The sequence below is a fragment of the Hakea prostrata genome, chromosome 6, assembly GCF_041222555.1.
Source record: "Hakea prostrata isolate BN-2017 chromosome 6, UWA_Hpros_2, whole genome shotgun sequence".
Classification (NCBI taxonomy): Eukaryota; Viridiplantae; Streptophyta; class Magnoliopsida; order Proteales; family Proteaceae; genus Hakea; species Hakea prostrata.
Window position 1 is genome coordinate 30425577 of NC_142605.1, and position 17612 is coordinate 30443188.

The window sequence follows — 17612 nt, forward strand, 5'->3', positions numbered from 1 at the left end:
TTTCCAAGGCTTTGCCCTGACTAATTCGTGTTCGACCCGGGCCGCACACCTGGTTGTGGTGGGTGAGTCTTGGATTTTTTTGCATCCACAAGGTTTCAATACCGAAACCTTGCTTAAGCAGACCAAGCTGCTTACAACTTGGACCAAGCTGCTTACCATTTGAAAAAACAAAATTTTGATTCGAAAAAATCTTTTAAAATTAAAAAGTTCTGAATGATTTTATTCAATTTCTTTTCCTAAGCTATTGTTCAATAGCGGGCCCCCCCCCCCCCCCCCCCCCCCCCCCCCCCCCCCCCCCCCCCCCCCCCCCCCCCCCCCCCCCCCCCCCCCCCCCCCCCCCCCTCAATTTTTATAGAATCCGATTGGTTTCCTTTTCATATTGGATTCTACAAATTTTATAAAATCAAAATATCATTTATGATGTTTACAAAGAGGAAAACTTAGACAGACTTTCTTTTTTTGCTTTCCTACTACCTAACTTGTGATTTGTAATTTATTTGAAATTCATTGAATTTTTTTTTTCTATTTTGATTTTATAAATTTGAAAAAAAAAAAAGTACCAACAATTTGTGAGACAAAAGAATAAAATATTAAAAAGACTAATACGAAAAAATATTATTTTTTAAAATAATAATAATATGATATATATAGTGTTGGGCCCATCAGCCCATGTATGAATATCGTGGATTCCACTTTTGAAAAGAAAGAAGAAGTAAGACACCTTTCCAAACCCTCTAAACCTAGTCTCTGGATCCACTTCTCAAGCTTCTCATACCTCTCTTCCTCTCAGTCTCAGATCCCTTGCTTGCAATAATTTCTTATTTTGTTAAATGATCACCAAGTGCCGAAGATTAGTTATGTTCTAAACATAAGTGGAATTTGAAAGGGTGGAAGATTGAAGACACAAGAAGAAAAAAACTAATTGGGGAGATTTGAATATGAGAATTTAGAGGGGGTGGAAGAACCTGAAGAGTCGTTCGTAAGCAAAGAACTCAAAAATAATTAGTTTATTTAATTATTCTTTTTGGTGAAAAATCAAGAATTGTTAGTTAGCGCTTTAAACGTTGATAATTTTACTATACATTGATTGACTTCAATTTGATAAATAACTAAAAATAGACAAACTTGTGCTCCTCATATTGGTGATTTCTCGTAATCTTTTGACAATTTCTCAAGGGAATTCTTAGTGAAATCTTCAAGATCAATGTTAATCTTTTCAATTATGTTCAAATAATTAAAGCTTCAAAATACAACGTGCCAAATGTATTTAGGAAGGAGAATCTAGATGGAATACTTTTTCGAAATAATTATAATTATGAAGGCATTTTGTAACAAAATCTTCAAGATCAATGGACAATCTTATCAATTATTTTCAATGATTTAGGCTTTAAAAGAACACTTGCCAAATATGATTAGGAAGGAAAATATGCATGGAAGAATTTACGAAAACAACTTAAATTACAAATAAGTTTTGTAGTAGAATTTTCAAGATCAACGGATAGTCTTTTCAATTATATCCCAATGATTCATGCCTTAGAAAATAAGGTACCAAAATGTAGTTAGAGAGGAGAATTTGCATAAAAGAATTTACAAGAAATAATTCAAATTCGTCAAGTTCCAATATGTTTATTCGCATCAAACTAGGCTAGATACCAAATTTGGGTCCAAAATGACATAACCTCAAAACCCATCTGACTCTCCCCTCACTCAATACTCAATATACTCAATCTAGCCCAACTGACCAACCCCTTATTCTTAATTCATCCAAAACCCGCCAATGGAGGGGGTAGTAGGATGGTTAGGAACCTAACTTCTCAGTAGAGAGTGGTTATGGGTTCCAACCCCTATATCCCCATCCCCTACATATAAATGGGCCCTGTAACCAAAAAATAAAAACAGAAAAAAAATTCACCCAAAACCCATCTAGCCCACCGCCCATCCAATTGACCCATCTACCATTCTAACCCACTTGAGCCCATATATTTAACCATCAAAAACCCCCAACCCATCTCCAAACCTTTGTCCACAAGCCCACCCGGCAACCCATGTTTTTCATCCACCTCACCAGCCATCATGGAACAGAGAGAGAGAGAGAGAGAGAGTTATTAGAGTAATTAATAATAAACGAGAGAGTTATTAGAGTAATTAATAATAAACAATACCGTCCACGCACAAAAATAAGTCTCAAAGCAGATAATTTAGTTATAACCGAAATTTACGCAGGAAAGAAAAAAAAAAAAAAAACACAAGGTTTCTAACCGTTACTAACTAGCTAATTTCTATGGAATATGGATCATCAGAGCTCCTTCTGATCTTGTTCATTATTGTGAGAAATGGTTGTCTTGACCTTCTCTGCAGCCTGATGCACCGCATCTCCTGCGGCTTTACCCATACTTTCGGAAGCTTCTTCACTTTTTCCATCACTCTTTACACCAGCATTTGACCCTCCACCTTTGATTCTCCTAAAAAACCATTAAAGATATGTTTAGAACAGACTAGAAAGACAAAAAAATAAAAAGAGACTAGAGAGATTAGGATTGACGAACTGACTCTGAATCAGGGATTTTGAAATGAGCCCAGGCAAGTTTGATCAACGATCTGAGTTTCTGGAAAGGGGAATTGAAGTTGATGCCTCTTTCTACAGCCGTCGGAGCTTGATCTTCAGCACCTGCAACTCCAACTATGGATACGATGATCAAGTGAGAGATGACGATGGTAATGAACACTGACACTACTGGGGCTCTTGGTAAGCATTTTGATTTATCCATGGAGATTTTGCAGTTAAGTTGCAGGAAGGTTTAACCACAAAGTAGGGTGCAAGAGGTCCAAGATGAGAGGTATGAGTATGACAATGGTTTTGAAATGGTGTTAGGACGTGGAGTTTGATCCACAGCTTACGTGACACGTTGTGTAGCACCTGTTCAACATGCATAAACTTTCGTTGTTATTGTCAGCTAAAAGATAGGGATCATTTTATTAAAAAATAATAATAATAAAAAAAATCAGAGATTTTTGTAAGGGGTTCAGTTTAGTGCTATGCTCAGCATTGTGCTGCCGTCTATTTCGGTTTTCACCACTTGAGAAATGGATGGTTGAGATCAAAATCTTGGTCGAGTTGATCTCATGTGATGGCACAGATGTTGCGCATTAAATGGGCAACATTCAATTTCACTCCCTTTGTAGGATTATAACGACCCAGGTGGGTTGGCTCAACCTAAACCTAGCCCATCCCAAGGACTAAAATTTCAAAATACTAATTCTATTCAACCCATTTTAGGGTTTGAGAATCTCAAATGCAAACCCTAGCTTATTAGGGTTCTTTTAAGGCTCACATGGCCTAATTTACCTTGGTAAGATCATATTAACCTTGTTCTACCTTGATCCAACCTTCACATGGAAAGAGTTTTTAACTTTTTACCTATTAATTATGAAGATTTAGTCTTTTCTAACTGGACAAATCTATTAAGATAATTAGTTGAATACTTGGTTAAAGTAATTATTTAAACTCGATCAAATCTATTAGTTGAATACTTGGTTAAATAATTATTCAAACTCAATCTATATACAATTATAATTTTACTAAATTAACAAAAAAATGGGTAGAGCTCGGTTTGGTTGGCTTGAAGGCTAAACTTGAACTCTATCCGCCTTGTCAAGGCTAGTTATTTTGTAACCAAAATCATGCCCTGTATTAGTTCATTAAGACCAATGAAAGCGATCAATAGATAGAATATGATGAAAAGAAAAAACAAGTAAATCTAAGAAGAGGAGTGAAGCGAAATGAAAAACTGAAAGAGGGAATTGTGAATAGGATAAGGTAAATTGTTTTAATTGTAAAATTACATTTATACCAAGTTTGAATTGTATAAACGAGGATAAACTAAACAGAACCATATCGCATCGAATTTTTATGGTACGGTATGATTTTGGTATTAAATCGGTGTGGGAAAATAGTTTAAACACGATATCTATTGCGGTACAATTTTAATACAAACGAACCCATGCCACTTTTGTTATTAGTTCATTAAGATCCTAATGAAATTGCGATCAATCGATAGAATATGATATTAACAGAGACAAAACAAATAAATCTAAGAAGAGGAGTGAAGAACGAAATGAAAAACTGAAAGAGGGAATTATGGATAGGATAAGGTAAATTGTTTTAATTGTAAAATTACATTTATATTCCTTAATTTGGTACCAATTGGTTACGGTTTTGGTATATACCGATGGTATAAATACCTAAAATCAGAATTGTACCAAAGAAATTCGGTTTCAGTATGGTAGAACGAATTTTGAACGGCGTGGTATGTTACGATTTTAAATGGAGTGTGGTTAAATAGTTTCAATACGCAATTAACGACAGGTTTTACCCTCACCCAATGGGTACCCAGTTGGCAACATAACCGTTTAGTGTCACATCAATAATATTTTGAAAAGAAATAATCTTTAAAATGCATTTTAGGTCCAAAAGGCAAAATCTCTAATAGTGTACACCAAACATTACCTCAGTTGTTTGTCACGCTGGGCTAGCAAGAGCATGACACAAGCGAACACACGAAACATGGCCGTTGGTGTCATACGCTCCTGTTGAAGCGCGGCGCCAGCAGGCCCACTCTCCTCGCACCAACTCGTGACCCCTTGACGCTGACGCTGCTGATTCCAGAGAAGTGAAGAACTAAAAAGGGATTTTCACTTATTCCAACGGCTCTTTTCGGAGCCTATAAACGAGTTTCTCAGAGCCGTTGGAACTGGAACTACTCCAGATCACACACGCCATTACTTTCCTCTCAAATCTTCTTCCTCCTCTCAAAATCGCACCAAACACATACCCAGATGGATTGCTGCTTGGTTCTTCCCGTTGCGATATGGAGACGAATATCCTCTGGTTCGCGGCTTGGTTACCGTTCTTTGACAGAAGAAGGATTTGGGAAATCAGCAACACCGGTGACTGTGGTTGTTGGGAAGGAGAAGCGAGAATTCTTGGTGGATCCTTTTGTGTTAGAGGAAGACCCATTTCGAATCTTGATGGAGACGATGAGAAAACAGAGCAAGGAGGGATTCTATGGAACACGAGCAGAGAAAAGAGTCATTTTTGTGGATGTTGATGCCATTTTATTCGAACACATGTTGTGGTTGATGTATAATGACTGCTCTTCTCTTTTCAGCCTTAATCTCAGTGAGATCTTAGACTTCTACGCTCAAGATACCTGAAGGTCTTGAAGAATCAACATGAACACCAGAAAGAGAGGCTTCTTCATTTTCAATTAATTACCTACTCTTTTTTTTTAATTTTTAAATTTTGTTTACTGTATCATATCTACATTGTAAATTTTAAAGATCGATCATATATATACTATATAGAATCAATAATTCCAAAAGCATCTATACTATATCCACAAACATCTTTTTAACTCTCAAAATTCCGAGTGTGAATTGTGAAACCCATTCTGGAAAATAAAGTTGATTCTTAATGTTTGGTTCTCTGGAATTAGGAAGAATTGGTGATTCCAACAATCGCTTAAGCTGATTCTCGCTTTCATTATAGTTACGTATCTGTTAAGACTGAGATCGAGCTGGGGAGGTGTGAATCATGGCTGCTTATGTAATCTCTTTATGATTGTTGGGATCGAATCTTAAGAGCAATCACACTGCCAATGAAAATAAGAAAAACTGAATAAAGAAACATGCAAGATTTGTCATGGGAAAGAAAAGAAAACTAAGAAGGGTCAATAATCCACTAATTTCAGAGGATAGTGAGAACAGAATCTAGAAGATAGGGATTGGGCAAGAAGATGAACACAAAGAAGAGAAGGAGTCCGGAATCATTCTTCATTAAGTTCCAATAGCCCTGCCCTATCACATTTATGGTCTAGGAAATCCTCCCCATTCGTATGACCAGACTAACTAACCTTATATTTCCCTACCCATGCTCTACTTGTAAAATGAAGTCCCAAACCAGTCCCTTACAACTTACCCTAATATATCCCTACCGGTAGACTAGGTTTGTAACAAATGTTTATATTTAAACTTTATTTCGAGATATTATCAGTGGCATACATCTCTCGGAGCAATTTGGGCTATTAGATAATGAATTTGAATACGAATTGCACTCATCCAAATTAAATAATTTTCGAAGAGAGCAAGGCGAATTCAGGAATATCATTCTTCATTAAGTTCCAATGGAGCCCTGCCCTATCACATTTATGGTCTAGGAAATCCACACCCATAACAGTGAGGTGACCAGACTAACTAACCTTTCATGTTTGCCTACAACAACAACCATAGCTTTTCTCAACTAAATGGGGAGGAGTCTCAATTTGCACCAAGTCGTTAAAACGAACTTACCCTAATATATCCATACCGGTAGACTAGGTTTGTAACAAATGTTTATATTTAAACTCTATTTCGAGATATTATCAATGGCATACATCGTTTCGGAGCAACCCGTTATATGGGTTAACATTAGATATTATTTGAATAATCATATTACCATAGGTAATTGATATAGACTCCTCCAAAATTAAATAAATTTTCAAGATCCAATAGTGATTCTACTACTTGCAAAGGTCAAGTTTATAAGGGCAACATGATGCTTTGAATGGACCAAGTTTGCTTAAATTAAGTAAATAGTTCCGTTTCCAAAGCCAACGCCGCTATGGGAGGCTGTTGTCCCTTGCCAACACGCATTCACGTAAAATCAAACCCACACACATAACAACGAGGTGGCGTTGAGATAATACCCTTTCTTGCTTGATTGCAACAACAACAATAAGCCTTTTCTCAACTAAATGGGGTTGGCTCCATGGATTCTTGACCTCCAACCAATTCTGTTTAGGGTCATGCTAGATACAAGGCCTAAGCTACGCATATCATTTCTCATCACTTCTATTAAGGTTATCTTAGGTTTGGCCTAACTCTCATAGTTCCTTAAATTTGGATTATATAACTTCTCCGTACAAGAGCATTTAAAGGTCTCCATTGAATATAGTCGTGCCACCTCAAACAACTTTCTCACAACTTATCACTTATGGGAGCAACTCTCAGACCAACTCTTATATGATAATTCTTTGTCTTATCCTTTCTACTTTTGCCACTCATCCATTTTAGCATTCTCTATTATATTGAGTTTTTCTACATAATTCTTTTCAACAGCCCAACACTCTGCACCGTATATCATATATATCTGGTCGAACAACAATCCTATAGAATTTTCCTTTAAGCCTTAATTGAATATATCAATCACACAAGATCCCATAAGCACCTCTCCACTTCATCCATCATGTTTTGATTATTTGAAAAACATCATCTCCTATATCATCTCTTTTATTTATGATTGAATCAAGATACCTAAAACAATCACTCTAAGAAATCTCCTTATCATCAACTTTCACCACCTCATTGTCTGTCTGATCATGATTAAAGTTACAAATTAGATATTCTGTTTTTGTTTTACATAGTTTTAAGCTTCTTGATTCCAAAGCTGCTATGTATGATTCTAACTTAGTATTAATCTCTACTTGAGTCTCATTTATCAGCACAATATCATCAACAAAAAGCATACACTAAAGAACCTTGTCTTGAATGTCTTTGGTTAATTCATCCGTTATAAGTGCAAATAGATATGAGCTTAAAGTTGATCCTTGATGTAGCCCAATTGTAATTGAGAATTCATTATTTTGTCCCTCCACTATTCTTATATTTGACACTGAACCGTCATACATATCCTTAACTATATTCACGTATTTATTTGCAACAATTTTTTTCTCTAGTACTTACCAAATTAACACTCTAGGAATTCCTTTATAAGCTTTTTCTAGGTCAATAATTAAATACCATATACAAGTCTTGGCTACACTCTCTATACCTTTCCATAAGTCTCCTAATTAGGTAAATAGCCTCTGTCATAGATCTTCCTGGTATAAACCCAAATTGGTTCCCCATAATTGAGGTAAAGTGTCTCAAACGGGTTTCAATTATTCTCTCCCACAATTCCATAGTATGGCTTATTAGTTTAATGCCTCGATAGTCATTACAACTTTGAATATCTCCATTATTTTTTATAAATTGGAACCACGATGCTTCTCCTCCATTCATCTAGCATTTTCCCTGTGCTCATAATCTTATTAAATAACTTAGTCAACCAAGTTGGCCCATAGGTTCCTAAGCTCTTCCATATTTATGTTGGGATTTGATCTGGGTCTTGTCTCTTGCCTTATTTCCTCCTCTTTAATGCTTTTATTTTACTTCAAACATCGAAAATTTCCGTATATATGTTCAAAAATAGGTGCCTTGGTGGATGGTATAATCACTTGACTCACAGACACTTGAAATGTGCCCGTTTAGTAGACTAGAGAAATAGATTTTCCATCTCTTCTTAATGTCCTCATCACAAACTAGTATTTTACCATATACACTCTTAATACATCTGTTGGTGCAAACTAGAGGGGGGTGATTAGGTTGCAACTAGTGGATTGTCTCAATTTTTTTGTTTAATTGCAATTTCAAGATAAATTGAAAATTTAAATAAAATTAAATAATAACAAACATCTATAATACAAGAATTTATAGTGATTCAACTTTATAAGTCTATGTCCACTCCTCTCTTAACCTCAAGAGAGACTTCCACTAGTGATTATTTTTCAATATGGTGGGTAGAGAATCAAACCCTTATAATTTTTGTTATAAAGAAATAGCACCCTTAACAATCTTTGTTTATCCTAGAGTAAGAACACTCTTTACAATTGTTCTAAGTAGGGCAAAAACACCTTCTACAAATTCTAATAAACCTAGACTAGAATTGAACAATCAATACAATTTAAATAGTGAAGGATATTACCTAACAAAGGGAATGTCACTTTACCCCTTGTGTGAGTGTGATGTAATGATGAATGTATGCTTAAGATATGAAATGCACCACTAAGAAGTCCCAATGGCCTTCAATAACTCCAAGCTTGACTCCAATGAGCTTGCTTGAACTTTGGAATGTCCTTCAAAGTTGGATGGAGTTTGGAAGGCAAGTAATCAATGCTAATTCACCAAATGAAAGCTTTGAGAGTCATGTGAGGGAGTAATAGCTTAGTTGACAAAGTGGGAACTCTCAAATGGAGGTGGATGTGCCTATAAAGAAGTCATTAAATTTCTTGGCTCAACCTCTCAACAGAAATTTTACTCCAAAAGGAGCATCATCTGGCCCATTGTGACTAGATGGACGTTTGTCTGGATCAGACGGTCGTCTGTTTGCAGTATAGTGGTCCAGTCAAGTTTGGGACTTGGACTTAGCTTGGGTTTTTGGTCTTTTTGGTCAACCCCAAGCCTCATACACTTTTCTAATATATCCTAGGTCAGTCTAGTGACTGATATGCATATAGTTACATGTGATTACATATGAATGTATGTGAAAGTGTCCTAAATCCTAAGTTCATCTAAGTCTTGATCTTGACTTAATCTTTGCATCTTCTTATGCTTTGAACTTGATACTTATCTTGACTTTGATTCTTTGTTCAATATTGCTTGATTTTGACTTGGGTTTAAGCATCCGATGAGTTTGGTCCAATGAGTTGGAATCGGTCCACTTTAGTAATGAGCTGGACAATTAGTAATTTGTGTTTGTTATCATCAAAATTAATGGAGGCTGATGTGGTAATGATGACATGGCATTTCCCAACAACATCTAACATGGTCAAGATCTCTACTATTCCTATCCCGTATTTTAGCTATCTTATAAATCGATTTTTCCCTTTTTTTAGTGCCCAACTTATTATTTAACTCTCATACTTCTTCTCTCTTGTTTTTCTTGCAATTTTCTTGGCTTCATTTTTAGGTCAACCTATACCTTTGAAAATCCTCAATATCCTTAGTCCTTTGCCATATCCTAAAACTAGTTTTCTTATTTCTAATGACAGTTTGAACCTTACTATTCCACCACCTGGTCTCTCTATAAGAATAAAGCTTTCCTTTTGATTTACCTAAAACATCTTTAGCCACCTCTTTTATACACGTAGCATCTCATTCCACATTGCATTAGTGTCATCAAAAAACCCACAATCTCGCTTTCTTTGTTTGACTATTTCATTAGGGAAGGATTTCAAGCACTCTCCTTTAAAGTCCCACCATCTTATCCTAGTATAGTTAACCTCACACTTTTTATGAGTTTTTGAGATTAGACACATATCCAAGACCACTAGTCAATGTTGTATAATTAAGCTTTCCTTTGGTATCACATTGCAATCCTTGGACAACAAATTGTAAGTCCTTCTAGTTAGGAAAAAATTGTTTGGCTTTTATGATGTCCACTTTTGAAGATAATTAATTGTTCATCTCTCTTTTTGAAGTAAATATTTATAATAGATAAATCAAAAGCAACAAGAAAATTTAAAATTGAGATTCCTTCCTCATTCCTCTCCAATACCATAACCTCAATGAATATTTTCATAGCCTCTTTGATATTTTCCAATATATACATTTAGATCACCTCCTATGATAATCATTTTTCCTTGACGAATTCCTTGCATTAATCCATTTATATTTTCCCATCCAATCCTCCTAGAGGTGTATATGCACAAATTATATTTATAATCTCTTTCTCCATTACGAGCTTGATAGCAATAATCTTCTCACCTACTTTTTAACATCCACCACATCATTTTTAAAATCCTTATCTACTATTATACCTACTTCATTTTTATTAGATTTATCCCCAATATACCAAAGTTAAAAGTCAACCAACTCTTTAGCTTTTTTATCCTTCAACTAGTTTCTTGAATGCAAGCTATATTAATCCTTATTTTTCTCATAACATCTATTCATTCTAAACCTTTACCTATTAGAGATCATATGTTCCAAGATAGCAATCTAATCTTACGTTTCTGGACTTGCTTCTTTAACTGCACTCATTCACGACGCGGGAACCCTTATCTACTTATCACTGCATTTGGGTGCCAATGCGACATGTTGCTCATAGGGGATGCCCTAATTAACCCTTGTCCACTTATGACTACACCCAGGTCATAGTGTAGTGTTGCTTTTTTTGTCTGGGAACACCCTAGCATAATGTTTATCATATAAGGTCGAATCCATGAAATGGGTTTGGCTAGATTTTTGTTGGTGTTGATTGTTGACTTGATGCACCAATCCCTCCTCCTTCACCTGGGTTTGGACTGGCATCAAACACTGGTGGAGTTTCTCTTGATTGACTAGACATAGAAATGATCTAATGTGGGGTCAAGTATCTCCATAAATTCTGCAATCGATCCAGTAGAGCAAGTGAATTACCCTCATCAAATTAGATAGATCCAATGGTCCATATAAGATACAAAACAAGGAGAAATTACATTGGAAGGTAAGATTCATCTGCACAAAACTCATGAACTTATCATGTATATAGAATGAGTTGGTGTCTCCACTGCCAAAGATCAAGGAGAAGGTAGGAGAGAATGACCAAGCTTGAAAGACAAAATGGACTTCCACCCCACCCTTTGAGAGAAGAAGAAGAAGAAGAAGAAGAAGAAGAAGAAGAAGGGAAAGGAAAAGAAGAAAGAAAGAAAGAAGGAAGAAAACATGGAAATAACTTCCTTGTGGCCCATAAATTTATTACAAATGACTTGCTTCTACTTATTGATTGTGTCATGGATTCCATATGTTTGATTCCTTAAATGGTTTTTTATTTTCAAACATGCCCCTGGTTAACTCTTGTAACCAACCTAGCTACATAAGCATCCTAGGGATGGAATTTTATCAAGTCCATTGGTGACAAAGAAATGGACCATCCATTTTCCTCTGGATGAAGGACACATGTCCATCAGTCAGATTGAAAGGCTGAGATTAAATTTAAATAAAAGATTTTCTATCTTTTAAATCGTACTTCAATCTTTTGATATGACTAATTGACAAGTGTCATTCATCCAGAGAATAATGGATAGTCCATTTCCTTGTTAAAAATGGACCTGATAAAATTCATGTTAGGGATCGACTTGCTTCAGATTCAGTTATATGGTAGGGTTTTGTGATGGATCTACATGTGTACCTATTTGGAGCTTCTTTAATGTATCTCATTGCTCTCCCATAAACGTGTTGTTATGAGATTTAGGATTTCCAACTTAAGATTTTAGGTGAGGACCTGTAATGCCACTCTGTGTGCTTTTGGTAGATCCCTATAGTTATCCTCTTCCATTACATAAAAAATACGTTCTCTAGTTTCGTCCCATGGATGTAGCGCAATGCATTTGTTACCTTGTTTCAGATCTCTCTCTTTTACCTTGTTTTATTTCTGGTTTTGATAAAAATTTAATTTCTTGATGTTTTCAGAATACGATTTCAATTCCCCACTATATTTAGTATATTGTTTCAATGAGAAACCATACTTGAGCATGGACGATGTTGGAGTGTTCTGAGGAATAGTGGCTCTATACGCTTGTCAAGAATTCTATTTCCTTTGCAGCTATCATGCTTATACCTATCACAATTGATAGAACTAGACAAAAGCGATTAACTTTCGATGTAAGTAGCTCTTGTAAAGATTTGGGCACCACTCATCACATCCAAAGAAGGTGATATCTCCGGCATAGAGAATGTACAATAATTGCACCTTACTATCGAAGAAAAATTAATCATGATCAAAATAATTTTTCTATTGACTTGGACCCATTCGAGAGTTGATCTATTAGCAATTATTATGTTGTTAAATTACCAATGACATAGTTTAATCGCATGCAGCTTTCAAATCGGGAAATGTATGTGATTACACAAGTGATATTATATTTTAGGACACTAACCACTCTTGTTGATTATATGATCAAATTCAGACAAACTATAGTGTAATGACAATGAAGGTTCACCTGAACTAGGGAAAGTATGAGTAAGACCTGAGGAGGAAATTGCTGAATAAAGGACAAATGGATTATGGAATTATAAAATCCCATTATTAGCTAAGTTTCGAGAACCCAATGCAAATATTGCTGATGACTGTTGGAGTTTATTGTAGTCTCTGAGAGTGGATCGAACCATAGACCCTACAAAAATAATGAAGTTTATCCATAAGAACATGTACAATCATGCATGCTGAGATCGATGGTTGACACAAAACGGGAAATGAAGGAGCAAAAGAAAGAAAAGTGAGTGAATCAACCAGGATGATTCAGGTGAAGGACCTGAAATAGGAGGGGTTGCCGTTCATTGGATCAACCGGCCAAAGGAAAGGTCAGGAAGAAGAGGAAGTGAATAAAGGAAGACAACCCTCCTTAACTGTTGGTGATGAAAACCCAAATGATATTCTAGAATCTGAATTCTGACGATACGAAGACTAAAAGTTGACTGTACGTAGCAGAACTAATCTGCAACTATAGACACAATGCTAGCAATTGTAGCAGCAGATATACAGAAACCCATTCACACTTCTAGGCTATTTTTCTGGATTTTCATAAGGTATTCAGAAGTGGGTTCTGGATACACTTCATGAAATGCATAGATGATCGATCATTTAACCAACATATACACTAGAAAGCCTAAAATTCTTGCATCTAAGATCGATGTTCGGTGATACAGAAACCAGAAGCACACACATAAGTGGTGAAAGACACAAGTAACAACCATCTTTTCTACTAGTGATAAAACCCAACAGATTGAATTCTTCATGTCACCTGAAGAAAGCTGTTGTTTTTTATGCAAAAATTGCTCATCTGTCATGCTTAAACCAGCATGGCACCCCCTCCCTTAGATGCCCGCCTACAGATCTCATTGTCGAATGATGTGAAATGACTGCCTTCTGTCTACTGCTACAACATAATGGGATCAAAGCCAAGGAGACCCACTTAATTGCAGATCTGCATTTGTTCATAACTCGAACTGTACGTTTACAGTCTTTGCTCCCATCTGCACTTTTAACCTGAGTTTTCCACTCAGTGCAGATCTATATATAGTGTGCTGAGTGCTCAATAAAGTCCGATTGTTTTCTTCTAGGTTTGACACATGTCTAATCTCAAATCAACATATTAATCCACACAATCCCAGTGATTGCATTTTAACTTCTATATTGACTATCATTATGATTGTACCATTATCACATGCATGATATATATGAAGCAAATTGATCTTTTATTGAAAAGATATCAAATACACAACCTGAATTAAAAGTCAGATTTGATGTTTTCATACAATTGAACCTTATATAATAATTTGAATTACATCTCCCTCATTATATGGTCCCAATACTGCAACAATGGATCAAATGAAGAAGCTTGCAAAGAGGATAGAAAACATGCTCAATCTCTTTGTCAATCTCAACATGTAAACAACTCTGATAGTATTCCATGAAACTCATCTAGTTGCAGCTTACTGGCAACAGAACAAATTAAAAAAAGAATCTAATGGCAGCTCAAACATTTAATCCCTCGAAAATGAAGGTCTTTCAGTGGTTTCTTCAATAAATAACAACATTTTTTTTTCTGGGTATGTAAAATAGCAACATTATCACTGACCCAAATTAGTATCTGTTCTCCAGCTTAAACCTGACTTTCTACTAGATCTACCAAACCGATGGTATTATGAGGAATGTTACCTTTAGCTTATTCACAAGAAACCCTAACTCTATCCACTCGTTTCCACTCATCTTAATTATAATTAAGAAACTTCATCACAAGATACCATAGTATCTCTAAAAAGGAATAACTATGACCTAAAGAAAGAAAAGGTGAAAGAAATTATTATCAAATTCATAGAATCAACCAAAGGGATAAAGAAGCAAGAGAATGAAATGTTGAAACATAAGGAAGTAAAAAATGTGCAAGTTCAAGAGGAAGATGTCCCTGAATGCTTGTACTATAGAGTAGATGGCCACTGGAGCATGATTCAAACAACTTAGCTTTATATTTCTTCTAAAACCATTAGTTTAATTATCGCAACTGCAATCTACAATATCATGACTTCTCCTCTACCAGAAACACTAATTTTTTTTATCATCTTAACTTATTCAAGAAATATCAGGAAATAAAGCAGCAAAAGGGTTCAAGGTTCAGAATCCAATTCATGAAATAAGCATGTATAAATGCACCATCTCTTTATCACATGATCATTTTGTACAACTGTGAAGGATATGGAAGCAAGGGTGATTAATCAAACAATAACTATTGTATATACAAGCAAGCAGCAATTAACTAGCATCATACGTGATCTTATTTGTATCTAAATTCCTGTCATATCATGAATATAATTTCAAAGGTGATTAATGTTTTTGGGCTAAATTTCTTCAAAACTGGACATCTTTTTCTTTTTTTCCCAACCCCCCAACATATAGCACAGCGTGTAAGTTCTATTAATCTTGTGTATAATAAACAACACATGAAGCTTAAATGCTTAGAAGATATATACTTCCAACCCCTTCCTGCCCTTTCCTACAACAGTGTAGATGTCAAGGTCTTGATGAGACCAGAAGGAATGGAGTTCTTGAATCTTGGAGAGATGTTTGGAGAAATAGAAATCAGAAGAAAAAACAACAGGCGTGTAGTGCGGGTGAATCCCATACCTAAATTACTTGTATTAATTTCCTTCTTCTGTTGTTGTTTTCTCAGGTTACCGTATCAGTATCATACCCAGATTACCTCGATTGATTTTCTTCACAGCCCTATCTAATCTCGGTAGGTAAGAGTAGTTGCAAGTGGATTAGAACTTGAAACAAGACTGGAACATGTCTTGGGAAAACCATATTAAAGTTTTAAGGAGATTACCCTGAATGGGTATTAGAAACTCATCCATAAAATTAATATCACTTAATTCTCATTCCCAATGCCTTCTTGTTTAGATGTGATAAAGCTCTGTATAAATGAAAAACCTATTATAAAAAATAAGCTGTTCGGCTACATTAATTAACTCCTCTCTTTAGTATAAATAAGAAAATAGTTTTGAAGCAATTTTGGGTTCATGATTGTAACTACTTGATCAGCAGTACTAATAAGAACAGTGCTTAGCAACAGTTGTAGCAGTTAAAAGTGGCAGTTATAAGAAGATATTTGTCACAGGAGAGAGACATGGAAAAATATATATATCTGAAACCCATAAACCCAAAACCATCAAATCCTCTAACTGAGTTGCTTACTAAGAAAAGGGTTCCATGAAAATGAAGAAACAAGAACACTAGAGAGGATTTCCAGAAACCAAAAACCAAAAACAACTGAAAGAAGAAACTAAAATTGTACATGAAAGTGGTGCCTGTGAGGAGGAAAAGTAGATGATGATCCATGAATTTTCTGACCTTTCTGATGCAGTTGGTCTTCACTCGAGCTTTCTTGATGTAGTTCCAATGGAAATTACAAGTTCATTCTGTGCTGGGTTTTCCAGGAACTACTAGTTTCAAAATCAGTTCTTCAGTACGAAGGACGCCCAGCCGAGTTTCCTGCCCAACCATCAACTGGTAAATTTCCCATGTTGAGTGGCAGATTGAAAAATGGTAAACCCGAAGATGGATCAGGAAAAGGGTTGTTGACACCACCACCACCACCAGCTCCAGCACCTCCATTAGCACCACCACCGCCGCCGCCACCTGAAGACTGAGAAACTGGCGGTTGTATCTGAAGCTGCTCCTCCTCCTCTAAAGGCAACCGCTCATAAGCAACGTTAGTGAATGAAGCCGCTATTACAATGACCGGCCCGGCAGCAATCAGCGCACCCACAACATTTCCTCCGACAACTTGACCCTGTCCTCCGGCTAAAAATATGGTCAAGCTCGTCGCACCCGGTGGCGCTGGCGGCGGCAAAAACGAACCGGATAACGATAATATCTCGAACCGGCCGTGCAATGTCACGATCGCTCCCGCTGCTGCCGGCTGCCGCAAGCTTACATTAGTAACAGTTCCGCTTCCACTCAAAATACAGATCCCACGCTGCCGGCGTCGAGCATAAGTAGCTACGCAATCAAACACATCACAACCGTTGCCGACTTCCAAGATATGAGCTCGAAGCGTATTTGCACTTTCTCTGGTAATAATCACCGGAGGTTTGGGTTTGTTTTTCGAACCGGGTGGCCTGCCTCTGGGCCGGCGAGAACCCATATCTCCTCCACCGCTATTGGCGGAGACAAGCTCGAGACCTTGGTGGTTTGTGTCATCTTGTTCTTCTGAGAACTGATTTCTGTTGTTGTCTTCGTCGGATTCTTGTTGCATCTGCAAGTGCAAGTCCGGCCGGTGAAGTTGATGAACATAACGAGATGCTGTGCCTAAATCAAACCCCGCCATACCCACATCAAAAGAAACCCAGAAAAACGAGGAAAAATTATTTAAAATAAACTAGTAATTATTTTTAAAAAAAGAAAAAGAATTGAAATAAGAGCTGATGAAGCTGAGAGATTGGTTTGAATTTTCTTTTTTTCTATTTTATGTTTTTATATGGTGGAGCTAGAGAGTATTAAAGAAAGATGAAGAAAATAGAGCCCCGGAACTCGAACCCTAGACAGAATAGAAAACAGCAAGAATCAAGTGCAGAGAAAGGGTAGGGAAGAAGGAAGACGAGGCAGATAAGGAAGCAACTGCAACAGCCATTCTCTTTCTCTCTTCCACCCAGAAACTCCTCAATAAGGGGTTTTTTTATTAGAATTTCTTTTTATTTATAGAGAGAGAGAGAGAGAG

At 36.4% G+C, this 17612-nt stretch overlaps 1 protein-coding gene and 1 pseudogene across 1 annotated transcript; one reads left to right on the plus strand and one right to left on the minus strand.

The window, feature by feature from the left end:
- Window positions 1-4758: 4758 nt before the first annotated feature.
- LOC149013287 (uncharacterized) lies at window positions 4759-5461 on the plus strand. Its single transcript, XM_089160097.1, has one exon. It carries the CDS (start codon window positions 4837-4839, stop codon window positions 5212-5214), a length of 378 nt encoding a protein of 125 aa, XP_089016223.1. The 5' UTR covers window positions 4759-4836; the 3' UTR covers window positions 5215-5461.
- A 10150-nt stretch (window positions 5462-15611) lies between these two features.
- LOC149013288 (AT-hook motif nuclear-localized protein 23 pseudogene) lies at window positions 15612-17607 on the minus strand (annotated as a pseudogene).
- Between the last annotated feature and the right edge of the window lie 5 nt (window positions 17608-17612).

Excerpts from the sequence above, each read along its gene's own strand:
- LOC149013287 (XM_089160097.1), top strand. The coding sequence starts at position 4,837 with ATGGATTGCTGCTTGGTTCTTCCCGTTGCGATATGGAGACGAATATCC.